Source organism: Aegilops tauschii, chromosome 1 (assembly GCF_002575655.3).
Source record: "Aegilops tauschii subsp. strangulata cultivar AL8/78 chromosome 1, Aet v6.0, whole genome shotgun sequence".
Lineage (NCBI taxonomy): Eukaryota > Viridiplantae > Streptophyta > Magnoliopsida > Poales > Poaceae > Aegilops > Aegilops tauschii.
In genome coordinates, this window is record NC_053035.3 from 90,779,962 (window position 1) to 90,806,903 (window position 26,942).

General features: G+C 49.5%; 1 protein-coding gene across 4 annotated transcripts; it reads left to right on the plus strand.

The window, feature by feature from the left end:
• The first annotated feature begins 641 nt into the window (after nt 1–641).
• Nucleotides 642–8,881, plus strand: LOC109761235 (PWWP domain-containing protein 1). 4 transcript variants are annotated; one of them, XM_040399371.3, is made up of 3 exons: nt 642–1,565; nt 6,234–6,856; nt 6,971–8,881. In XM_040399371.3, the coding sequence occupies exons 1-3, from the start codon at nt 689–691 to the stop codon at nt 8,597–8,599; spliced, it is 3,129 nt and encodes a 1,042-aa protein (XP_040255305.2). In that variant the 5' UTR covers nt 642–688; the 3' UTR covers nt 8,600–8,881. The 4 variants fall into 4 exon arrangements, with proteins under 4 accessions (XP_040255305.2, XP_040255310.2, XP_020175636.3 ...); XM_040399376.3 differs by lacking the exons at nt 6,234–6,856; nt 6,971–8,881 and adding exons at nt 2,372–2,427; nt 2,532–2,728; XM_020320047.4 differs by having other exon boundaries at nt 6,234–8,881.
• The last annotated feature ends 18,061 nt before the right edge of the window (nt 8,882–26,942 follow it).

The following is a 26,942-nucleotide window of genomic DNA, read 5'->3' on the forward strand; positions in this document are numbered from 1 at the left end:
CTTTAAACATACATCACTAATATAACAACAAAAGGTTAATCGGTTTAGTAACTAGATCGCCATTATGGCGGCACTTGTTTTTACCATTATAGTGAATTATTTTCTACCTACTATTGGCCTTGTTAGGAAACAAAAGAGGACCGCTTACAACCATGAAAACAAAATTCTAAACAATAGTTTGAGCATTGATAACATATTGACAAGTTGCCTTTCCTTTTGCATTTGGAGTTGCTTTAAGTTTCTATGCCTCACATAGTTTGATAATGTTTGATGCCAACTCTATCTAATCATCGCGTCTGCACATATTTTGGTTGTTGTTTCATATGCTTGACCAATGAATTGTATTTACATATATTTTTTATTCTTTTCTAAATGACGAGTGTTAGCTTCCAATTTCATAAAGGGATATTTTAAAGGCCCAACATCCCAACAATGAAGATTCACGGCGGCCCAGTGGTTACATAAACATATTGTGGTCCATTTAACCATTTTAACATATTTGCTATAACCAAGCCACACACGCCGAATATTTCAAGTCATTTCAAATTTCAGTGGGCGCGATTTCATACCGCGTGCGGTATGGTTTGCCCCCTTCGACTAGTATAAATTGCTCGCCTCGGCACGCCTCGCCTCAGCGAAAAAAATCATTTCCTTTTCGTTTCTCTCTCCTCTTCTCCACCTAATTACCATGATGCCCCTCGGACGGTGTCCCAGTCCCACCCGGCCCGAGATCCCCAAATTTCCCCAACCCCCGAAACCCAAACAGCGCAATCCCAAACCCAAACCTAAGCCCAGACCGAGAGACCCCGCACCCAAATCTAGGGTTTCGCTTCCCCGCCGCAGGATGGCTGCCCCCGCCGCCGCCGGCTCCGGCGCCGTCGTGCCCGCTGGTGACGGCGAGGGCTGGACCCCCAGTTTCGGCGACATGGTCTGGGGCAAGGTGAAGTCGCATCCGTGGTGGCCGGGCCACGTCTACAGCCTCACCCTCTCCGACGATCCGGAGGTGCATCGCGGCCACCGCCATGGCCTCGTCCTCGTCGCCTTCTTCGGCGACGGCAGCTACGGCTGGTTCGAGCCGCACGAGCTCGTCCGCTTCGAGGACCACTTCGTCGAGAAGACCTCGCAGGGGGGCAGCCGCACCTTCCCCGCCGCCGTCGCCGAGTCCCTCGACGAGATCTCGCGCCGCAGCGCGCTCGCGCTCCTCTGCCCCTGCCGTGGACCCGACACCTTCCGCCAACACAACGAGGATCGGAGGTTCCTCCTGGTGAACGTGCCCGGGTTCGACAGCAACGCCGAGTACCTCCCCGAACAGGTGACGGCCGCGCGGGAGCGGTTCGTCCCGCAGAAGATGTATGACTTCCTGCAGAACGCTGCCGTGCAGCAGCGCGACGCGGCGGAGACGGCCGCACGGACCTTGCCTGGGATCGAGATGGCAGCGATGCTCATGGCGTACCGCCGGTCTAGGTACGAGAGGTACGACCTCACCTACGCCGAATCATTTGGGGTGGATTCGAAGAAGGCCCTTGAAGGCGAGGTCAAGGCTGAGAATGAACGGTCTCAACGAGGTATCGACACTCACATGCCCAATCCTAGTAGTACTACTATTCATTGTTCTGTTATTGTTTTTGCTATGTACTTGAACTTGATGGGCAGATTACCTGATACTAATCCTTTTGATGTGAATAGTGAACTGGATATTGGTTCTTCAAATATTTATTATTTCTCTTTTGTTGAACTGTGTGTTGCATGAATGCGAAAAATGTTTTTATCTGTATAGCCAACACCTTTTACACAAATCATGTGCATAATTGTGCAAAGCTATACTGGTAATAAATACTAAAATCTGCATTTGACACAAGATGAAATCCGAATCAAGTGAAAGCTATACACATACGAATATCGTTTGATCAATGAGGACTTGTTCCACACACAAGAATATGTGTATCATACGTCCATAGCTTATCCACTTATCTATCTTTCCCATCCAGTTATGCTGAATACAAATATTAAAAGATACAATGAAAGTTTACCTCTCCACGGTGCATATAGATTTTTAAAACAGCAGCTTCTGTGTGCTATGATGGATTTTGGATGGATTCTGAAATGTTTCTCTTGCATCCATATATTTCCTTGATTTGGGTACTTGTTACTCATCTAGTTTCTTCTAAGGCCATGCCTTAAAATCTGGTATATTTGGGATTTGGATCTCTTTCCTCTTCCTGTGAGTGTGCGTTAGTTTAACATCGCATTGCATTTCAGTTGCGTTCACGTTGTACCTTTCTTCAGCCCTTCATAATCTCGCATATTAAGGTAGAATCGCTTAGTTTCAGCAACTTGACCTTTTGTTTTTGTTGTTGGTGAGGAGTATTAGCGCAATGTTTGATAAGAAGAACTGAATAAGTATAGGAACACTGATTCTGAAAGAAGGTACGTTTACGTGCCTGCTAAAAACATATCGGTGATTGGTCGAGATGGACTTGGGGTACTTATACATATTCTGGATGCACTATTTCGTTTTCATCATTGAGCAGGCATCGAGGTAAGGCGGTTGAGTTCACCTGCACACATGAAGGAAGGCATCAATTTAACACCGTACACTGCCTATTACTTTACATTCATAAATAAGCATGTAAATATATCTACAAGGTAGCAGTTCAAGGATGTTTATTGTCAGTTTAGACATGCATGGTCAAGTGATTATAGTAATTTTAGCAGGACTTCTTGTTAATCGCTTAGTGGAATTAATCTGGTTGCACATGACAATTATAACCTGAAAGTTATCTTGATTATCCCAAAACAGTTTACATTCGAATTATTCTTGATAGTTCTTAAGTTGAGGTCCTGCATAGACAACCAAAATGAAGTTAACATCTGCCGACATATGCATTTTTTCCAAGATGGCGAGAAAACGAATGGTGAAAGCTATATAGAGTTACTTTGGCCAGACCAGCAACAACTCTGAGTACGCTATCTAACCCCTTTGCCCTCTCCTTACCTTGATCTTCGACCACTGTACTAAACTTTGATGCAAGTTCTAAACCGAATTGAGTTAGGCGTTGTGCCAGAGGAGGATTCTATCACAAATTCTTACCGGAGCCAGGTCCACTAGTTTCCTTCACATTCGGAGCAGTTCAGAGGACATTCTGTCCCATATTCTTACCGGAGCGTGTTCCACTAGTTTTGCCTCGCATTCTGAGCACTTCAGAGGACATTCTATCCCAAATTCTTACCGGAGCCTGTTCCACTAGTTTGGCCTCACATTCAGAGCAGTTCAGAGGACATTCTATCCCAAATTCTTACTGGAGCCTGTTCAACTAGTTTTGCCTCACATTTGGAGCAGTTTGGAACAATCAGAAGACGCCACTGAAAGCAGTTTCAGCCCGTCCTTTTAGCTGATCCAGGCATGCTACAGTTATGATGAGAAGCTTATGAAGAAGTACGCATTGCTATCTTCTCCTGAATTTTATGGACCGATGATTCATCTCCAATATGAACTGTCGAAGCCATGCTAGGAAGGGGTGTTTGATGGGCTGTTCCAGCGCAGAGTAGAGCCTGCGGTTCTTCCCCTTGCTAAAAGCTCGGAAGTTGATTGGCCATGCCTTCCTTCCAGAGTTGAGAGCGAATCCATATGCCATGCCCACTCGCCACAGAACTTTGTGGAATCCATATGCCAATCTTGTTCGGTGACACGGATGGGTCACATCCCTACCCAAGGAAATTCAGATAGCGTTATCAAATTGCGTTTCTCACACCAGCTGTGCTGTTTGGGGACTTGGCCTGCGGTGAACGGAGCCCTTTGCACCTCATATCCAACTTTTCCGTGGGAACCTAGCCTGCAGATGGAGTTTCAGTAGAACTCATGGGGAATCAAGAATCTGGCCATCGGTCTGACCTGTTAGGAACGCAGCAGCGTCAGGATCCCCCCCCCCCCCCAGCGCTAACCACCGAGCACCACTTAGAGCACTGTATCATATTTTCTACTAAAACCTTGGCAATATTTTAGAATTTTATGAGTATAAAATTTCAACATTTTTTAGAACTCTCTGAAAATAAGAACCTAGTGGTGATGCAAGTCACCTGAGCAAAAGAGAGGAAAACAAATCGCCAAGGAAATTGTAAACTAACACGTACCTGCCGTCCTGCAATCGCACGTGCACCTCATCTTTCCAGAGGTGTAGCACTTGGGAGAAAAAAAAAACTATTCAGTTCAGAGAAACGTAAATATAATGCCTTAGGCCGTTTTTAGCCCCAAAAAAGTACTACCAAGTCCCCTTTCAAGGTCTCCTTTCATGGTCATTGAAGCAATTAAATTTTAGAATAATTCTTTTTTTTTTCCTACACACACTCTTAGGCATTCGAATGATCTGCCTTTTCCTACTAGATGAAAGGAGAGTTTGGAGTATAGGGAATGTGAGCTAATAAAACACACCAATTTAATGTTGGTTTTGATAATAAAAAATCATCAGGGTGAAATCCGGTGGCATCCTTTGTTTTGATGTTTTGCATTCTCTTGTACCTTTAGGAGTTTAGTTTATCACAGTTAGGGTTAGGGTTCAACAGAGAGGAAAAGGCGCGCTTTCATTATGTGTGGCAATACTCAATCGTGTCTATGGCAGGTGAGTAGAATAGAGGGAGTTAATCGCATGCATGACCTAATGAGTTGGTCGAGGGTGGTCGATGGCCGGCTGCGGTGGCGATGGCACCTCTTTGAGGAAAGCAAACATGCAATTTAGATGATTTGGGGGGGGGGGGGGGGGGGGGCTCGTCGATGTTGAAGGGGAGGTGAGGAGAGTTTAGAATATATGAAGTGTGAGATAATGGAACGCATCAATTTGAATATTCACTTTGATCAAAATCATCAATGTGAACTCCAGTGGTTGTGGCATCCTTAGTTTGGTAGTTGCCTTCTTTGCTGAGCTTACGACTTTTGCTTCATCCCAATTAGGGTTAGGGCTCACCTGAGAACAAAAAGCCACCCTTCAGTTATGCTTAGTTGCGCCTTTGGTCGAGTACATAGAGCAAGATGGAGTTAGTTGGTTGAGGGTGGTTGGTTATGGTGGCGACGATACCTTTTATCGAGAAGCAAACACACAATCTGGAGGATCTTGCGAACAATGACATGTAGGGGGTGGAGAATGTCTTGTCAAAGCCATAGAAACACACAGGTGGAGACGACGCGATGCTATTCGCTAACTGGTATTTGCTACGTTTGAATCGGCTAGTTAATTGGTCGATAAACTAGTTAATTGATGAATTGGTGATCCATCGAGCATGGATTAATCGATCGGTTAATTGATTTGTTGGCTAATATTTTGAACACCGTTGAGAGGGGATGACCGAAGGAAGCACGGTCGGGGATGGCATCAACGCGGCGATGAGTAGGGTTGGATAGGGTTTGGGAGCAGAGATGAAATTTTGTGTGATTATGGGTGCGTATGATGTTTTGATTCAATGGCAACAAATAGCATCATATTTGGGCCTTTGCGCTTTTTAAATTACAAAAAATGGGGAGTAGTAGCATCTTTTGCATCATATTTGAGCCTTTGCACTTTTTAAACTACAAAATGGGTAGTTGTAGCATCTTTTGGGAGAGGCTCACTCGCCCATCATCGGTACCACCAACGAAGATTGCGGCATGCGGAGCGGGCGCTCGCTTTGCTCCCACCACCAAGTTCCTTGTCACCCGCGTGTTCCTAGGCCCCACATCTACTATACTCTTTCTGCAGAATCGAGATTTGAGCGGCGACGTGTATAGCCTTGTGACCGACTGGACCTAAACCTAGCCCCGGGTTTCTTTTACCTCTCGGTCAGTTTGTCACGCATGCACATGCTAATCAGTCAGAATTATTTACATTTTGCAGGGTCAGGGTCAGACCGTAGTGTACGGCCAATTATATGAATGAAAAATAATGCTGCCTCCGTTTCATAATATAAGAGCGTTTTTGACATTCTTAACTTATTAATGCAAACCATATTATGAATACAAAACATTTTTATTTGAACGAATTTCTTTCAAATGCATGCGAATTCGTCGTTTCGATCTGGTTTCCTAGTGCTACTTTCTTTTGTTTTGTTCTTTTTTTTTTTGCTTTGTTCTTGTGTTACATCTATTATTAGGAATGCGAATATAAATACGTGACCCCTTGGCATTGCCTTGTTCCTGTTGCGCTTTTCCCCATGGATGTGGTACCGCGCTGTGTGCTAACGTGTGCCGCTGGTGACATGCCTTGCAGCTCGCCCGCTCAAGGGTCGGCAGAAGGTGCCGGAGAAGGAGAACGCCCCGGCGAGGGGCCGGAGGGGCGCAGCCGGCGCGGCGGCGAGGCTCATGGAGAAGATCATGCCCGGCGCGCCGGCCATGAAGCCCAAGGCCAGCAAGAAGGACCAGTACCTGCTCAAGCGCCGGGAAGACGCGCGCGCGCCGGCGCTGCCGCCAGCCGCGCTCCCGGACGCGGCTCCCGCCCCGGACGACGGTGGCCCGCCGCCTGGCTTCCCCCCGGCTGAACCGCAGACGCCGCCGCTACCCAGCAGCACCGGAGGCGCCGACGAGGAGGAGTTTATGCTGCAGAGACGCGCGCTCCCTCCTGCCGACCAGGCGAGCGACGGCGGCGCAACCGCAGACGCCGCTGCACCGAAGAAGGTGGCCAAGCCCAAGAAGGCCCGCAAGCGCGACAGCGAGGAGCCGGCCGAAGACGTGGCCGCCGCCGACGGCGAGCCCAAGAAGAAGAAGAAAAAGAAGAAGCTCGCTGAACTCAACGGCGGCGTGCCCTCTGCCGCCCCCTCCGGCGACGCCGGCGCTACAAAGCCCGCAGCTTTCTCACCCCCCAAGGTCGACCTTGACGGCTTAGATCTGACACAGGTAATATCCGACCTTCAAAACCTTCCGCTGCTTCCCTTCTACGGCGCCGGCAGACGCATCTCTGACGCCTCTCACTCCTTCATCCTGGCGTTCCGCTCGAAACACTACAAAAAGAGCTATGAGAACGATCCGCCGGAAGAGTCAAAGAAGGGCTTGGATAATAAGCCCAGTGTCGTTGCCGCCGCCGCCGCCGCCGTCTCTGACGGCCAGCCCCCCAAACCGTTGAAGAAGAAGCCGGTCATGAGGCCCAGCGACCCCACCAGTGCTGGCGTGAAGCGCCCGCCGTCTGACCGCCAGGAGGAGATTGCCTCCAAGAAGAAAATCAAGCTGGACAAGATTAAGACTCTGGCCGCCGACAAGAAGGCCGGGCTGGAGCAGAAAGTCGCCACCGCCACCGCAGCTGCGGGAGGCGGGACGACGGCGGCGGCTCAGCTGCCACGGGCTGGCCTGAAGGAAAAGGCTCTGGCGGCAGCCAAGAAGAAGGTGCCAGCGGCGGCGCCTGTGAAGAGGACGCCGTCGCCGACGGCGCTGATGATGAAGTTCCCGCTGAAGAGCACGCTGCCGTCGGTGGCCTCCCTCAAGGCGAGGTTCGCGCGCTTCGGGCCGCTCGACATCAACGGCATCCGCGTGTACTGGAAGTCCCACATGTGCCGGGTCATCTACAAGTTCCAGTCGGACGCGGAGGCCGCGCTCAAGTACGCCAAGGCCAACGCCATGTTCGGGCAGGTGGCCCCCAACTACTACCTGCGCGGCGTCGAGGGAGGGTCGGCCGGCGCCGACCCAGGGCCTGAGCCGGCCCCTCCGCAGCGCTCTGACCTGCGGCTCATGGAGACCACGCCGTTCAGGCCTGGGAGCTCCGGCAATGGCGCTCCGCTGACGCTGTCCAAGGCGGTGCCGGCGCGCATGTCCGTTGGGCTGCCCAAGTCAATCCTGAAGAAGAGCAACGACGAGGGCGGGCTGGCTGCGGCCAGCGCGCTCCGAGACTCCCCTCGGGTGAAGTTCGTGCTGGACGGTGGGGACAGCATGGTCGAGCCACCTCCATTGCCACCGAGCTTCGATGGAAACAATGGCCCGGACACTGCTGCACCAGTGAGCAAGATCGCGAGGTCGCTCGGCTTCGCTCAGCCGCCTCTGCAGCCGCCGGCACGCCCTGCGCAGCCCAACCTGCAGCCACTCATGCGCCCACAGCACCAGCAACTGCAGCCGCCACGCGCACCTGATTCACAGCCACTCCCACCACCGCCGCCGCTGCCATACCAGCCTCGCATCAACGAGCCATCGTCGTACCAGCAGCCCCGTATCAGCGAGCCATCGCCGTACCAGTCTCGCGTCAACGAGCCACAGCTGTACCAGCCTCGTCGCACGGACGCGCCGCCAATGTTCAACATGCAGCCGCCGTACCAGCCTCGCCAGAGTGACGCGCCGCCACCGTTCAACATGCAGCCGCAGTACCAGCCTCGCCACAGCGACGGACCGCTCGCCCTCCCTGGACAGCCGTCGCTGCCGCCGTACCCTCCCCGTGCCGGTTTCCCCGGACAGCAGTACTCTTCCCGCTCCGACGACATGCCGCCGGCTCACTTCGACAACAACCCCAGCAGCAACGCCATGCCGGCGTGGAAGAGGGGGGAGAAGGAGTTCAACGAGGAGCTGATGAGGGTGATGCTGGGGATCGCCAAGCTGGTGGAGCCATTGATGGACAAGAACGGCAACTTCCCCTACCACCTCTTCAGCCGGTCAGCATGAGGCGGCGGCAGCTCCAGGGAAGAGCTCGCTGCGTTGTATCTGACTGCTGGGTCCCCGTGGCTCTGGCAGCACAGCAAGTGCGGTTAGTAGTGCTAGTGACTTTGCCTCTCGAGAGAAGGACAACCAAGATCATGCCTCCCCTGTCATGTAGTGTATAATTACCTCTTGTTTTCTCCTTTGTCAGAGCGTGTATGAACTCTCTGGATTCTAGTCGTCATCAGACTCTCAATTAAGATGTGGTTAAGGACACCAAATTGCTGTTGTATAGTTTTTAAGTCGAAATTATGCTCTAGTGTCTCAGTGCTCGAACCTAGGCCGGGGCGAAAAATGTACTACTCCATTCGATCCAAATTACTTTTTGCTCATATGGATATATATCTAACTGAAATACATCTAGATACACCTGTTTGAACGACAAATAATATAGATCAAAAGGAGTAATAGCGATTCCAACATTTCTTCATTCGTACTCCGCTTTGTTATTTGTACGCAAGACGATGGAGGTTCTCTAAGAGCAACTAGCACCATAGAATATGCAGTTCTAAGAGCAACTAGCACCATAGAATATGCAGTTCTAAGAGCAACTAGCACCATAGAATATGCAGTGCTCCACACTTGGGTGATCGAATGTCCAAAAAGTCAATTTCAATTGTTTCAGAAAGATATGAAAAAAAATGTGAATGTTCACAAGGCATGTGTCAACAGCTTATAAAAAATTTCAAATTCAACCTCAAAATACACATCGGGAAAAAAAGAAGAAGACAAATTCAACATGAATAGTGCCATTGAAAGACAAACAAAAATGGCGCTGTTCACTTCTAGATTTATCTTTCTTTTTTCAACGTGTATTTCGAATTTGGATAATAAAAAAGACCAACCCGCGTAGCGGGGGTAAAGTTTCAACTTCTTCTTACCTAGCCCTCCTCTATTTTAATGGTGATGCGGTCTGTACCAGTTCTGCAGGCACAAAAACCTACTGGAAATCTACCCATTAACGACCCTCATTGCGTATCCAGCCCCTCCATTTCCTGCATCGCCCACTTGGTTTCAGCCATGTTACAAGGGAGAGAGAGGTTTGGTGGAATAGTTCGTTGTATTGCTTGAGCCTCGTGGGCATATATATAGGAGTACAATCATCTACTTGGAGTACAAGACAAGCCAGAACAAATCCTAATCTATCTCGTCTTTCCTAATAAACATTATACTCAACATCCCCCCGCAGTCACAACGGTAGCGACGCGGACGGTGAGACTGGAGAAGAATCCGAAGGCAAGCCGATGGACACCCCCCACAGTCGTAACGGTCGACGCATCGCGGAAGTCGTGGCTGGAGTAGAAACCGACGAGGTTGCTCAAGCAAGGTGGTAGCCCTTTGTGCCGTTTGTCGATGTAGCCGAGAACGTATGTGGTGGAGCCGTGGTCGAGGTAGCCGTGCGAAGAATGCCGTGGTCGATGTCGAGTCGGGGTAGCCGGTGTCGAGGAAGTCACCGTGGAGCCGCGGGCGCAAGGGGGCGCCGAGTTAGCATGGGCGTAGTGGTGTCGAAGTAGTGGTGCGCCGGGAAGAAGATGTTGTTGACGACGCGTCGCGGCGGGTTTGCCAAGCCCCGGGACACATCGTAGACGAAGGCACGCGTCGGTTTTGCCAGCACCGGGCATGCATAGAAGGACGAAGGCGAAGTTGACGAAGTGCCGCACCAGGCTTGCCAGGCCCGGGGACACGTCGTGGACGAAGGCACACGACGGTGTTGCCAGCACCGGACATGCGTAGACTGGGACCTGCACGGGCTGTACACCATGTCAAAGAGGTCGGAGAGGCCAGCAGAGAAGGTCTCGATGTCAATCGGCGCGGGGCCAATGTCGCCCGCGGTTGTCGAAGTAGATGAAGCGGTCGGGGTAGATGACGGCGACGCTGGCGACGAGCTGGTGCTGGACGAAGACGAAGGGGGTGGACGGGCGGCGGCGGCTACGGAGGTGGCGGCGGCGGCGGCCAAAGAAGAGCGGCGGCGGCGGCTAGGTTAGGAGTGCGGCGGCGGTGCTCGAAGTAGGCGAAGAACCCTGACAGCGTGACGAAGACCGGCGCGGACGGTGGCGTTCCCCCGCCAAGGGAGACGGCGCGGTGCATACCACGGTAGGTCGACGCGCGGTGACGGCTGTCGGTGTCAAAACCGGCGGATCGCGGGTAGGGGGTCCCGAACTGTGCGTCTAAGGCGGATGGTAACAGGAGGCGGGGGAATGTTTACCCAGGTTCGGGCCCTCTCGATGGAGGTAATACCCTACTTCCTGCTTGATTGATCTTGATGATATAAGTATTAGAAGAGTTGATCAACCACGAGATCGTAGAGGCTAAAACCCTAGAAGCTAGCCTATGATATGATTGTTGTTGTCCTATGGACTAAACCCTCCGGTTTATATAGACACTGGAGGGGGCTAGGGTTACACAGAGTCGGTTACAAGGGAGGAGATCTACATATCCGTATTGCCAAGCTTGCCTTCCACGCCAAGGAGAGTCCCATCCGGACACGGGACGAAGTCTTCAATCTTGTATCTTCATAGTCCAACAGTCCGCCCAAAGGATATAGTCCGGCTGTGCGAGGACCCCCTAATCCAGGACTCCCTCAGTAGCCCCTGAACCAGGCTTCAATGACGATGAGTCCGGCGCGCAGATTTGTCTTCGGCATTGCAAGGCGGGTTCTTCCTCCGAATACTCCATAGAAGATCTTGAACACAAGGATAGTGTCCGGCTCTGCAAAACAAGTTCCACATACCACTGTAGAGAGAATAATATTTCCACAAATCTAATCTGCTGACACGTTTGGCAGCATGACATCATACCACGGCCCGGTCATTATTCGAACCGTTTTTCTCAACCAGCTACTGCACGTATTGCGAGGCGGTTTTCTTGGCACGTCTTGTCGAAGCAGAGATCGTGTCCCCTTATCACGGGATTCTCATCAATACGGATGTGGGTAACCCAACCGCGCCATCAATTACGGCGCTTGGGGAATAAGCGAGTTTTACCAGGCAGGTGGGGAGGCGTATAGTTTCCGCCGCCCCTATAAAGGGACAAGGATTCCTCTTTTTACCCACGCCTTCTTCCTCCTTGCTCATCCATTCTTGCGCACTCGAGCTCCAGCACCCAAGTTCGCGTTTTTTCCCTCAAACCACTCCAAGCATGTCCGGAGCGGGAGGCAAGTGGATGGTCTCCTCCGTCACGGAGGAGAACATCACAAAGCTACGGGGAGCCGGATATCTGGCAGCGGACATCGCACACCGGCTGCCAGATGCGGGGCAGATCATCCCTACGCCTGAACCCCATGAGAGGGTGGTTTTCCTTACCCACTTTGTCCGCGGACTGGGATTTCCCCTCCACCCGTTTGTCCGCGGGCTCATGTTCTACTACGGGCTGGATTTTCACGATCTGGCCCCCAATTTCATCCTCAACATCTCAGCGTTTATCGTCGTGTGCGAGGCCTTCCTCCGCATCAGGCCCCACTTCGGCCTGTGGCTGGAGACCTTCAATGTTAAACCGAAGGTGGTGGTCGGCCAGCAAGTGGAGTGCGGAGGCGCCATGGTGGGCAAAATGCCTAATGTCACCTGGCTTGAAGGCTCCTATGTGGAGACCATAAAGGGGTGGCAATCGGGGTGGTTCTACATCACCGAGCCGCGCGACACCAACTGGGTGGCGGCCCCCGAATTCCGATCCGGAATCCCCACGCGGCTCACCTCCTGAAAAGAGAAGGGCCTGTCCTGGGGTTCATCGGTGGAGCTGACCGGACTCCAGAAATGCATCAGAAACATGATGAGCAAGAAAATCAAGCTTGTCAACGTGGTCCAGGTCATGCTCTTCTGCCGGATCCTCCCGTGTCAACGACGGGCATTCAATTTGTGGGAGTTCGACCCGGCCGAGCACCAGACGCTGCGAGAGCTCTTCGACACGACGCACAAGGACGTCTGGAAGGTGCTGTTCAAGGGCGCCGGGGTACCTCCTCCCCTTACCGAGGACCGCGGACTCAGCGCAAAGCGCCATGCCAATCCGGTAAGTTTTTTATATCTCACAGGATGTTTTATTTTCCCCAGTTTAATCATGTGCGGGATCTAAGCCTCCATGCCATTAACAGGACTGGGTAGAGACAGCGGAGCAGATCGATTGCCCAGCCCCCCTGCCTGAGGATCCAGCAGATGCTCTCTTAACGGAGATGCTGGTTCCGGCGCCTTACGAGGTGCCGGTGAAGAAGGCCAAGAAGAAGGCCACGGGGACCCGGAAGGGTCTCCGGCGCAAGGTTATATCGGACTCATCGTCCGAAAACTCCGAGGCGCACTCCTCCCACAAAAACGAGGAGGAGGAAGAGGAAAGTTCTCCCCCCCAGTCGGGGGAGACAAGAAAAGGAAGGCCGCCCCATCCGGGGAGGCCGAAGGGTCCAAGAAGGGAAGGACCCTCCTCCCGGACTGCTCCACGATGGCCGCCTACAGCGACGACGAGTGGTTGCCCAGGGACAAGCCCCTGGCGAAGTCGTAAGTATCCGGATACCATAGCAATTCATGGTATGTTTTATTGCACTGCTTCTCATCACGCCGAACATGATTATGCAGTCCGTCCCGAGCCCATATCGACGTATCTTCGTCGGATGGTTCTTTGGACCCGTCGGATATGAATAGCGATTCACTTCCGACCGCCTCCACCCCTCGCCCTATGGACAACGTCGAGGTGTTGTCTCAAAGGGCACCGAGCCGAGGGGAGGTAGTCCTGGAGGCGCCTCGAAGCGACATTCCGGACCCTGGGCGCAAAGGGAGCAAGACTCCCCTGGGCTCCGAATTCGGCCTACAGCCGAACACTGCGCCGGAACCTCCAGTGGTTCCGGACTCTGTTAGGCGACCCCCCGTTAAGAGGGGCAAGCCGCCCGTGCCGGTGGCCTCTGTCCATCTAGAGGCACCGGACAACTTGCTGGAAGCGCTTCGCGGCGCTTCCATCGACGAAGAGCACCGCACTATCATGAGTGCGGTGATCGAGAAGGTTCAGTCTGCCAAAAGCGGACTAACTGAAGCTTGTGCCAGCCTCCTAACAGGCTTTCATGTAAGTAATCAAATTATAGGAAAATATTACCGCATAGACAGTAGCCCCTGATGCTCTGTTTGGCGTTCGCGAAGAAAGGCCGAATAGAGGATCAAATAATGACTCAGGAGTTTAATCAAAATATGTCTATGTGCATATGCAGGCTTCACTGCTGGCCGCTGCCGCACGTACTGCGGAGGTCGCTGCACTGAAGCAGGACCTTGAGCGGTCCAAGGAAGAGCTCGGCCTTACTAAGAGGCAGCTCGAAGAGAACAAAGGTAAGCGATACCCTGTCTATATATTAAAAAGAAATTTGGTTGTAAAATAATAGGATCATCATGAATTTGCCAGGGGCCACGACCGAAGTGCCGACCCTGAAGAAGGCGCTGTCCGAGGCCGAAGACAAAGCGGCCAAGGAGCGCATCGAGCGAGAAAAGCAAGAAGCCCGGGTAGGCGAGGTGCAGCAAGAGCTCCAGGCTCTCGCCAAAAAACACGAGTCCCTGGAGCTTGACTCTAAGACGCGAGAGTCCGAGCTTGCGAAGGCCCTCGAAAGCGCACAAAACGCCAAGGCTGAAGCCCACAAGGCCCGCCAGGAGATTGAGGCGGTTAAGAAGATAGCAGCGGGTAAGGCATTCATTATGCAAAGCAAGCATGTGAAGGAAACTTTCCTTTTACTTACCCGAGTTCGGAGCTCTCCAGGAGCGTTAGCAGATCTTCCCCGTAGTGTGTTGGAGGCCGCGGAGTTTTACCAGGCTGAGGAGGGGAGCTCGACGGAGAAGTTGTTCTGGTCTCAGTATACTGGGACCGAACACCCAATGTGCCCGAACAGGCCATGAAGGGTCTTATAGTCCGGATGTGGCCTGGCGATCCCCTGCCTGACAGCTACTTCGGTCTGGTGAGGCGGCTTGTGAATGCTTGCCCACGGCTTGAAGTCATAAAGTGGTCCGTCTGCATCGAGGGTGCGCGCAGGGCTTTTGCCCGGGCGAGGGTGCACTGGGCGAAGCTCGACGCCGTAAAGCTGGTGAAGGAGGGGCCGCCGGAAGGCAAGGAGCATCGCCACCCCGAAATGTATTATGACAGTGTCCTGAAGGGTTCCCGCCTTGTGGCGGAGGAATGTGCTAAAGATGTAATATTTGAATGAACGTACTCATGTGATCCTGTAGTATGAAACGAGTTCATTTGCGCTATGCAACGCTTTTGAATTTAAAATATTACCTTCTGTGCGGCCGTTTATAAAATCTGAGAGTTGGTCAGTCGTCGATTTCTGCCCCCATGTAACTAGTACTGGGGTGTTCGGGATAAACCTGAACACTCTTTATCCCAATTTTGGGTCCTTCGAGGGAGGTGTTCAGCACAACGAACCAGGCAATTGGACTATAAGGCTTTATCACTCTCACTTAGCCATAGAAGTCTACAATTTTAAATTTTGGCGAAGCCCCTAGTATCTCGAAGGCCGAATTTGGGGCGCTATATACGCCTAAGTCGGGCAAGGCCGACTCCTCGACCGAAGCGGAAAAAGTCTTTAAGGACTTGAGACCTCTCGAACAACGACCAGCTCTCGCCTTATCATGACAGTCAGTTTTCGGCTTTCTCTATTGAGGTGCTCGTCCGGAAGAACCGGGACACAATCGCAGTAGTTCTCTCAGCGCTACCTTAGCCGATATTGCGGAATGTAAGGTACCAAAACATGGGAGCCGGGCAAACCCAACTATTGACCCAAGACATGATTCGGAGCTGATGCATATAATGCTATAAGTTCCGGGTGCCGCACTGTCGAAAGTGTTCGGACTTCTCACGCTGTATTATGGGGTATACTGAAGCCCCTGGCGTACTGGTCGTACCAGAATGTACGGGTGCAAGTTGTCGTAAATAAACAGACAAGAAAAAGTAAGAGTAATGCAATAATAGACTAATGCTATGCATTATTATTTAAATAATACGTCGAAGCGTACTGATACAAGTAGTGTAATAAGCAAAAAATAGGACTATTTGACATGTCCTATCCAAGGGTAAGCTGCGTATGGGTATTAAAAATGGGTACTTCGATTGTTATCAGAGACCACCTGGGGATTCCCTTGTACGTCTTAGCTTCTTGCCTCCTTGGGTGTTCCTTCCCGTAATGTGTCTAGCAATCAGACTGCCGGAAAGGGCTTCCAGAGAGTAAGGTCCCGAAAGAGAGGAAATGATAAAGGTATACATCCCCTGGGGCGGTTGAGCCGCATTGTGGGACGTGCCCTGGTCGTGCCCCCGCCTATGCCCATGGTATTTTTAGTGCGTAATTATGTACGCGCGGCGTAAATTTCGTCGCTTGATTGGGACTAGGACGGAGGCCGAATTGCTAGGCAAGCTCTGAACGTGCCAGGCGATCCTGTTGCAGGTTACTCCGGACTCGCTTAAAGGTGTCCGGGGGCTTTATCGCCGAATTGGCGGTTTGCCTTAAAAGGCTGCTTTGTGCTTTTGCTGCGAGGGCCGCGGTGTGCTCCTCCATGCGGAGCGAGCGTTCTGTGTTTCCATTGACTGTTATAACCCCCTAGGTCCTGGCATCTTGAGCTTGAGGTATGCATAATGCGGTACCGCATTGAATCTTGCAAATGCGGTTCGCCCGAGCAGTGCGTGATAGCCACTGCGGAACGGGACGATATCGAAGATTAACTGCTCGCTTCGGAAGTTGTCCGGAGATCCGAAGACCACTTCCAGTGTGTTTGAGCCCGTGCAATGGGCCTCTACACCTGGGATGACGCCTTTAAAGGTGGGTTTGGTGGGTTTGATCCTCGAGGGGTCTATGCCCATTTTGCGCACTGTATCCTGATAGAGCAGGTTTAGGCTGCTGCCGCCGTCCATAAGGACTCAAGTGAGGTGAAATCCGTCAATGATGGGGTCTAGGACCAATGCGGCAGATCCGCCATGACGGATACTAGTGGGGTGGTCCCTGCGATCGAAGGTGATCGGACAAGAGGACCATGGGTTGAACTTTGGGGCGACAGGCTCCATCGCATAGACGTCCCTTAGTGCATGCTTCCGTTCCCTCTTGGGAATGTGGGTTGCGTATATCATGTTCACCGTCTTCACTTGTGGGGGGAACCTCTTCTGTCCTCCCGTGTTCGGCGGCCGGGGCTCCTCCTCGCCGTCGCTATGCAGCCCCTTGTCCCTGTTTTCGGCATTCAACTTGCCGGCCTGCTTGAACACCCAGCATTCTCTGCTGGTGTGATTGGCTGGCTTATCGGGGGTGCCGTGAATTTGGCACGAGCGATCGAGTATGCGGTCCAAACTGGACGGGCCCGGATTGCTTCTTTTGAATGGCTTCTTCCGCTGACCGGATTTAGAGCCGCTGAATCCGGCATTGACTGCCGTGTCCTCGGCATTGTCGCCGTTGTTGCGGCGCTTGTGTCTGTTACGACGTGGTCAGCCGTTAGTATCCTTTGTATCTGAAGTGCCATGACTTCTTGATGTGTTGTTGCTGCGAGCCAGCCAGCTGTCTTCGCCCGCGCAAAAGCGGGTCATGAGCGTCGTGAGGGCTGCCATAGACTTCGACTTCTCCTGGCCGAGGTGCCGGGCGAGCCACTCGTCACGGATGTTATGCTTAAATGCCGCTAAGGCCTCTGCATCCGGACAGTCGACAATTTGGTTTTTCTTAGTTAAGAACCGGGTCCAGAATTGCCTGGCCGATTCCCCTGGCTGCTGAGTTATATGGCTCAAGTCATCAACATCCGGTGGTCGCACATAAGTGCCCTGGAAGTTGTCAAGGAATGCATGTTCCAAATCCTCCCAACTACCAACGGAGTCTGCTGGCAAGCTATTCAGCCAATGCCGAGCTGGTCCTTTGAGTTTTAGTGGGAGGTACTTGATGGCATGTAGATCATCACCGCGAGCCATGTGGATGTGGAGGAGGAAATCCTCGATCCATACCGCGGGATCTGTTGTACAGTCATATGATTCAATATTTACGGGTTAAAAACCCTCTGGGAATTCGTGATCCATTACTTCATTAGTGAAGCATAGGGGGTGTGCGGCGCCTCTGTGCCGGGCTATGTCATGACGCAGTTCATATGAGTCTTGTCTGCTGTATTCGGCCCGGCCAGATTTGCTTTTAGTGTATCTGGTGTGACGGTCATCGTCCCGCGTTGGTGCGCGCCCCCGTGATCCGTAGATCGATCTTGCATGTTTTGCCTTGTTTTCCAATACGTCTCGCAGGTTCTGCGTGTTGCCCCGGGCCTTGGTATTTTTGGTTGATTGGCGGCGGGGCGCGGGCTGGACTTCGCGCTGAAATGCCTCTCTGTCTCAGCCACGAGGTGGCCGATCAACCGCATCATACGCTAGTGAAGTAGGTTTCAATGCTTCCTCCTCGAGTTGAGGTAGCAACCTGCGCTTTGGATAACTCTTGGTTGGGTGCTCGAGTTCGTATTCCTCGGCTGCCAGGACTTCGGTCCATCTATCCGCTAGCAGATCTTGATCAGCTCGAAGCTGTTGTTGCTTTTTCTTTAGGCTGTTTCCTGTGGCTATAAGCCGGCGCTTGAAGCGTTCTTGCTCGACGGGATCCTCAGGCACGACAAATTCTTCGTCGCCGAGGCTCACTTCGTCTTCGGAGAGAGGCATGTAATTGGCATCCTCTGATTCTCCGTTTGCTGCCTGTTTCGGAGGGCTAGCTTGTTCATCCTCCCGCTCGAGGTCTGGCTGCAGGGCATTATCGTCGTCTTCGGCACTATCGGGGGCGTTATTGTCTCTTGTGCCGGCATCGCTGCTTTTGCTATGGCGAGACTTAGAGCGGCGCCGCTGACGTCGGTGCTTGGGTTGCTTCTTGGAGGGATTATCCTCTGTTGTCTTGTCGCCATCCCCTTCTTTGGGGGTATCCACCATGTATATATCATATGATGAGGTGGCGGTCCAGCGCCCTGTGGGCGGTGGTTCCTGTTCGTCTCCTGCATCGTCGTCCATACCGTCGATGTCTTCGGAGTCGAAGTCGAGCATGTCGGTTAAATCGTCGACACTGGCTACTAAGTGGGTGGTGGGTGGGGAGCGAATTTCTTCGTCGTCCGCATCCCATTCTAGCTGGACATAGTTCGTGTTGGGGAACGTAGTAATTTCAAAAAAATTCCTACGCACACGCAAGATCATGGTGATGCATAGCAACGAGAGGGGAGAGTGTTGTCCACGTACCCTCGTAGACCGACACTGGAAGCGTTATCACAACGCGGTTGATGTAGTCGTACGTCTTCACGATCCGACCGATCAAGTACCGAACGCACGGCACCTCCGAGTTCTACACACGTTCAGCTCGATGACGTCCCTCGAACTCCGATCCAGCCGAGTGTTGAGGGAGAGTTTTGTTAGCACGACGGCGCGGTGACGATGATGATGTTCTACCGACGCAGGGCTTCGCCTAAGCTCCGCAATGATATTATCGAGGTGTAATTTGGTGGAGGGGGGCACCGCACACGGCTAAAAGATCTCAAGGATCAATTGTTGTGTCTCTGGGGTGCCCCCTACCTCCGTATATAAAGGAGCAAGGGAGGAGGAGGCCGGCCCTAGGAGGGGGCGCACCAAGTGTGGAGTCCTACTAGGACTCCCTAGTCCTAGTAGGATTCCACCTCCCATATGGAATAGGAAAAGAGGAAGGGAAAAAGAGAAGGAAGGGGGCGCCCCCCTTCCCTAGTCCAATTCGGACCAGACCAAGGGGAGGGGTGCGGCCACCCTTGAGGCCCTTTTTCTTCTTTCCCGTATGGCCCAATAAGGCCCAATACGTATTCCCGTAACTCTCCGGTACTCCGAAAAATACCCGAATCACTCGGAACCTTTCCGAAGTCCGAATATAGTCGTCCAATATATCGATCTTTACGTCTCGACCATTTTGAGACTCCTCGTCATGTCCCCGATCTCATCCGGGACTCCGAACTCCTTCGGTACATCAACATACATAAACTCATAATAAAACTGTCATCGTAACTTTAAGCGTGCGGACCCTACGGGTTCGAGAACTATGTAGACATGACCGAGACACGTCTCCGGTCAATAACCAATAGCGGGACCTGGATGCCCATATTGGCTCCCACATATTCTACGAAGATCTTTATCGGTCAGACCGCATAACAACATACGTTGTTCCCTTTGTCATCAGTATGTTACTTGCCCGAGATTCGATCGTCGGTATCTCGATACCTAGTTCAATCTCGTTACCGGCAAGTCTCTTTACTCGTTCCGTAACACATCATCCCGCAACTAACTTATTAGTCACAATGCTTGCAAGGCTTATAGTGATGTGCATTACCGAGTGGGCCCAGAGATACCTCTCCGACAATCGGAGTGACAAATCCTAATCTTGAAATACGCCAACCCAACAAGTACCTTTGGAGACACCTATAGAGCACCTTTATAATCACCCATTTACGTTGTGACGTTTGGTAGCACACAAAGTGTTCCTCCGGTAAACGGGAGTTGCATAAACTCATAGTCAGAGGAACATGTATAAGTCATGAAGAAAGCAATAGCAACATACTAAACGATCGGGTGCTAAGCTAACGGAATGGGTCAAGTCAATCACGTCATTCTCCTAATGAGGTGATCTCGTTAATCAAATGACAACTTATGTCTATGGCTAGGAAACATAACCATCTTTGATTAACGAGCTAGTCAAGTAGAGGCATACTAGTGACACTCTGTTTGTCTATGTATTCACACATGTATTATGTTTCCAGTTAATACAATTCTAGCATGAATAATAAACATTTATCATGATATAAGGAAATAAATAATAACTTTATTATTGCCTCTAGGGCATATTTCCTTCAGTCTCCCACTTGCACTAGAGTCAATAATCTAGTTCACATCGCCATGTGATTTAACATCAATAATTCATATCACCATGTGATTAACACCCATAGTTCACATCTCTATGTGACTAACACTCAAAGGGTTTACTAGAGTCAATAATCTAGTTCACATCGCTATGTGATTAACACCCAAAGAGTACTAAGGTGTGATCATGTTTTGATTGTGAGATAATTTTAGCCAACGGGTCTGTCACATTCAGATCCGTAAGTATTTTGCAAATCTCTATGTCTACAATGCTCTGCACGGAGCTACTCTAGCTAATTGCTCCCACTTTCAATATGTATCTAGACCGAGACTTTAGAGTCATCTAGATTAGTGTCAAAACTTGCATCGACGTAACCCTTTACGACGAACCTTTTGTCACTTCCATAATCGAGAAACATTTCCTTATTCCACTAAGGATAATTTTGACCGCTGTCCAGTGATCTACTCCTAGATCACTATTGTACTCCCTTGCCAAAATCAGTGTAGGGTATACAATAGATTTGGTACACAGCATGGCATACTTTATAGAACCTATGGCCAAGGCATAGGGAATGACTTTCATTCTCTTTCTATCTTCTGCCGTGGTCAGGCTTTGAGTCTTACTCAATTTCATACCTTGTAACACAGGCAAGAACTCTTTCTTTGACTGTTGTATTTTGAACTACTTCAAAATCTTGTTAAGGTATGTACTCATTGAAAAAACTTATCAAGCGTCTTGATCTATCTCTATAGATCTTGATGCTCAATATGTAAGCAGCTTCACCGAGGTCTTTCTTTGAAAAACTCCTTTCAAACACTCCTTTATGCTTTGCAGAATAATTCTACATTATTTCCGATCAACAATATGTCATTCACATATACTTATCAGAAATGCTGTAGTGCTCCCACTCACTTTCTTGTAAATACAGGCTTCACCGCAAGTCTGTATAAAACTATATCCTTTGATCAACTTATCAAAGTGTATATTCCAACTCCGAGATGCTTGGACCAGTCCATAGATGGATCGCTGGAGCTTGCATATTTTGTGAGCACCTTTAGGATTGACAAAACCTTCTGGTTGCATCATATACAACTCTTCTTTAATAAATCCATTAAGGAATGCAGTTTGTTTATCCATTTGCCAGATTTCATAAAATGCGGCAATTGCTAACATGATTCGGACAGACTTAAGCATAGATACGAGTGAGAAACTCTCATCGTAGTCAACACCTTGAACTTGTCGAAAACCTTTTTGCGACAATTCTAGCTTTGTAGACAGTAACACTACTATCACTGTCTGTCTTCCTCTTGAAGATCCATTTAATCTCAATGGCTCACCGATCATTGGGCAAGTCAACCAAAGTCCATACTTTGTTCTTCATACATGGATCTCATCTCAGATTTCATGGCCTCAAGCCATTTCCCGGAATCTGGGCTCATCATCGCTTCCTCATAGTTCGTAGGTTCGTCATGGTCAAATAACATGACCTCCAGAACAGGATTACCGTACCACTCTGGTGTGGATCTCACTCTGGTTTACCTACGAGGTTTGGTAGTAACTTGATCTGAAGTTACATGATCATCATCATTAACTTCCTCACTAATTGGTGTAGGAGTCACAGGAACAGATTTCTGTGATGAACTACTTTCCAATAAGGGAGCAGGTACAGTTACCTCATCAAGTTCTACTTTCCTCCCACTCACTTCTTTCGAGAGAAACTCCTTCTCTAGAAAGGATCCATACTAAGCAACGACTGTCTTGCCTTCGGATCTGTGATAGAAGGTGTACCCAACTGTCTCCTTTGGATATCCTATGAAGACACATTTCTCTGATTTGGGTTTGAGCTTATCAGGATGAAACTTTTTCACATAAGCATCACAACCCCAAACTTTAAGAAACGACAACTTTGGTTTCTTGCCAAACCACAGTTCATAAGGCGTCGTCTCAACGGATTTTGATGGTGCCCTATTTAACGTGAATGTAGCTGTCTCTAATGCATAACCCCAAAACGATAGTGGTAAATTGGTAAGAGACATCATAGATTGCACTATATCCAATAAAGTACGGTTATGACGTTCGGACACACCATTACACTGTGGTGTTCCAGGTGGCGTGAGTAGTGAAACTATTTCACATTGTTTTAACTGAAGGCCAAACTCGTAACTCAAATATTCTCCTCCACGATCAGATCGTAGGAATTTTATTTTCTTGTTACGATGATTTTCAACTTCACTCTGAAATTCTTTGAACTTTTCAAATGTTTCAGACTTATGTTTCATTAAGTAGATATACCCATATCTGCTCAAATCATCTGTGAAGGTGAGAAAATAACGATATCCGCCATGAGCCTCAATATTCATCGGACCACACACATCTGTATGTATGATTTCCAACAAATCTGTTGCTCTCTCCATAGTTCCGGAGAACGGCGTTTTAGTCATCTTGCCCATGAGGCACGGTTCGCAAGCATCAAGTGATTCATAATCAAGTGATTCCAAAATCCCATCAGTATGGAGTTTCTTCATGCGCTTTACACCAATATGACCTAAACGGCAGTGCCACAAATAAGTTGCACTATCATTATTAACTTTGCATCTTTTGGCTTCATTATTATGAATATGTGTATCACTACGATCGAGATCCAACAAACCATTTTCGTTGGTGTGTATGACCATAGAAGGGTTTTTTTTATTCATGTAAACAGAACAACAATTGTTCTCTAACTTAAATGAATAACCGTATTGCAATAAACATGATCAAATCATATTCATGCTCAACGCAAACACCAAATAACACTTATTTAGTTTCAACACTAATCCCGAAAGTATAGGGAGTGTGCGATGATGATCATATCAATCTTGGAACTACTTCCAACACACATCGTCACCTCGCCTTTTACTAGTCTCTGTTTATTCTGCAACTCCCGTTTTCGAGTTACTACTCTTTAGCAACTGAACCAGTATCAAATACTGAGGGGTTGCTATAAACACTAGTAAGTACACATCAATAACATGTATATCCAATATACTTTTGTTCACTTTGCCATCCTTCTTATCCACCAAATACTTGGGGCAGTTTCGCCTCCAGTGACCAGTCCCTTTGCAGTAGAAGCACTTAGTCTCAGGCTTAGGTACAGACTTTGGGCTTCTTCACTTGAGTAGCAACTTGCTTGCCGTTCTTTTTGAAGTTCCCCTTCATCCCTTTGCCCTTTTCTTGAAACTAGTGGTCTCGTCAACCATCAACACTTGATGTTTTTCTTGATTTCTACCTTCGTCGATTTCAGCATCACGAAGAGCTCGGGAATTACTTTCGTCATCCCTTGCATACTATAGTTCATCACGAAGTTCTACTAACTTGGTGATGGTGACTAGAGAATTCTGTCAATCACTATTTTATCTGGAAGATTAACTCCCACTTGACTCAAGCGATTGTAGTACCCAGACAATCTGAGCACATGCTCACTAGTTGAGCGATTCTCCTCCATCTTTTAGCTATAGAACTTGTTGGAGATTTCATATCTCTCAACTCGGGTATTTGCTTGAAATATTAACTTCAACTCCTGAAACATCTCATATGGTCCATGACGTTCAAAACGTCTTTGAAGTCCCGATTCTAAGCCGTTAAGCATGGTGCACTAAACTATCAAGTAGTCATCATATTGAGCTAGCCAAACGTTCATAACGTCTGCATCTGCTCCTGCAATAGGTCTGTCACCTAGCGGTGCATCAAGGACATAATTTTTCTGTGCAGCAATGAGGATAATCCTCAGATCACGGATCCAATCCGCATCTTTGCTACTAACATCTTTCAACATAATTTTTCTCTAGGAACAAAAAATAAACACAGGGAAGCAACAACGCGAGCTATTGATCTACAACATAAATTGCAAAATACTATCAGGACTAAGTTCATGATAAATTTAAGTTCAATTAATCATATTACTTAAGAACTCCCACTTAGATAGACATCTCTCTAATCATCTAAGTGATTACGTGATCCAAAGCAACTAAACCATGTCCGATTAACACGTGAGATGGAGTAGTTTCAATGGTGAACATCACTATGTTGATCATATCTACTATATGATTCACGCTCGACCTTTCGGTCTCTGTGTTCCGAGGCCATATCTGTGTATGCTAGGCTCGTCAAGTTTAACCTGAGTATTCCGCGTGTGCAACTGTTTTGCACCCGTTGTATTTGAACGTAGAGCCTATCACACCCGATTAACACGTGGTGTCTCAGCACGAAGAACTTTTGCAACGGTGCATACTCAGGGAGAACACTTTTATCTTGAAATTTTAGTGAGAGATCATCTTATAATGCTACCGTCAATCAAAGCAAGATAAGATGCATAAAGGATTAACATCACATGCAATCAATATAAGTGATATGATATGGCCATCATCATCTTGTGCTTGTGATCTCCATCTCCGAAGCACCGTGCTTGTGATCTCCATCTCCGAAGCACCGTCATGATCACCATCGTCACCGGCGCGACACCTTGATCTCCATCGTAGCATCGTTGTCGTCTCGCCAACTTATTGCTTTTACGACTATCGCTACCGCTTAGTGATAAAGTAAAACTATTACATGGCGATTGCATCTCATACAATAAAGCGACAACCATATGGCTCCTGCCAGTTGCCGATAACTCGGTTACAAAACATGATCATCTCATACAACACATTATATCACATCATGTCTTGACCATATCACATCACAACATGCCCTGCAAAAACAAGTTAGACGTCCTCTACTTTGTTGTTGCAAGTTTTACGTGGCTGCTACGGGCTTAGCAAGAACCGTTCTTACCTACGCATCAAAACCACAACGATAGTTTGTCAAGTTGGTGCTGTTTTAACCTTCGCAAGGACCGGGCGTAGCCACACTCGGTTCAACTAAAGTGAGAGAGACAGACACCCGCCAGTCACCTTTAAGCAACGAGTGCTCCGAACAGTGAAACCAGTCTCGCGTAAGCGTACGCGTAATGTCGGTCCGGGCCGCTTCATCTCACAATACCGCTGAACCAAAGTATGACATGCTGGTAAGCAGTATGACTTATATCGCCCACAACTCACTTGTGTTCTACTCGTGCATAGCATCAACGCATAAAACCAGGCTCGGATGCCACTGTTGGGGAACGTAGTAATTTCAAAAAATTTCCTACGCACATGCAAGATCATGGTGATGCATAGCAACGAGAGGGGAGAGTGTTGTCCACGTACCCTCGTAGACCGACACCGGAAGCGTTATCACAACGCGGTTGATGTAGTCGTACGTATTCACGATCCGACCGATCAAGTACCGAACGCACGGCACCTCCGAGTTCTACACACGTTCAGCTCGATGACGTCCCTCGAACTCCGATCCAGCCGAGTGTTGAGGGAGAGTTTCGTCAGCACGACGGCGTGGTGACGATGATGATGTTCTACCGACGCAGGGCTTCGCCTAAGCTCCGCAATGATATTATCGAGGTGTAATTTGGTGGAGGGGGGCACCGCACACGGCTAAAAGATCTCAAGGATCAATTGTTGTGTCTCTGGGGTGCCCCCTGCCTCCGTATATAAAGGAGTAAGGGAGGAGGAGGCCGGCCCTAGGAGGGGGCGCACCAAGTGTGGAGTCCTACTAGGACTTCCTAGTCCTAGTAGGATTCCACCTCCCATATGGAATAGGAAAAGAGGAAGGGAAAAAGAGAAGGAAGGGGGCGCCCCCCTTCCCTAGTCCAATTCGGACCAGACCAAGGGGAGGGGTGCGGCCACCCTTCAGGCCCTTTTTCTTCTTTCCCGTATGGCCCAATAAGGCCCAATACGTATTCCCGTAACTCTCCGGTACTCCAAAAAATACCCGAATCACTCGGAACCTTTCCGAAGTCCGAATATAGTCGTCCAATATATCGATCTTTACGTCTCGACCATTTCGAGACTCCTCGTCATGTCCCTGATCTCATCCGGGACTCCGAACTCCTTCGGTACATCAACATACATAAACTCATAATAAAACTGTCATCGTAACTTTAAGCGTGCGGACCCTACGGGTTCGAGAACTATGTAGACATGACCGAGACACATCTCCGGTCAATAACCAATAGCGGGACCTGGATGCCCATATTGGCTCCCACATATTCTACGAAGATCGTTATCAGTCAGACCGCATAACAACATACGTTGTTCCCTTTGTCATCAGTATGTTACTTGCCCGAGATTCGATCGTCGGTATCTCGATACCTAGTTCAATCTCGTTACCGGCAAGTCTCTTTACTCGTTCCGTAACACATCATCCCGCAACTAACTTATTAGTCACAATGCTTGCAAGGCTTATAGTGATGTGCATTACCGAGTGGGCCCAGAGATACCTCTCCGACAATCGGAGTGACAAATCCTAATCTCGAAATACGCCAACCCAACAAGTACCTTTGGAGACACCTGTAGAGCACCTTTATAATCACTCATTTACGTTGTGACGTTTGGTAGCACACAAAGTGTTCCTCCGGTAAACGGGAGTTGC

Bases quoted from the DNA above. Each gene is read 5' to 3' on its own strand.
- LOC109761235 (XM_020320047.4), top strand. From the start codon at position 689: ATGATGCCCCTCGGACGGTGTCCCAGTCCCACCCGGCCCGAGATCCCC. The intron at 1,566-6,233 runs GTATCGACACTC...CATGCCTTGCAG, and splicing joins GAATGAACGGTCTCAACGAG to CTCGCCCGCTCAAGGGTCGG.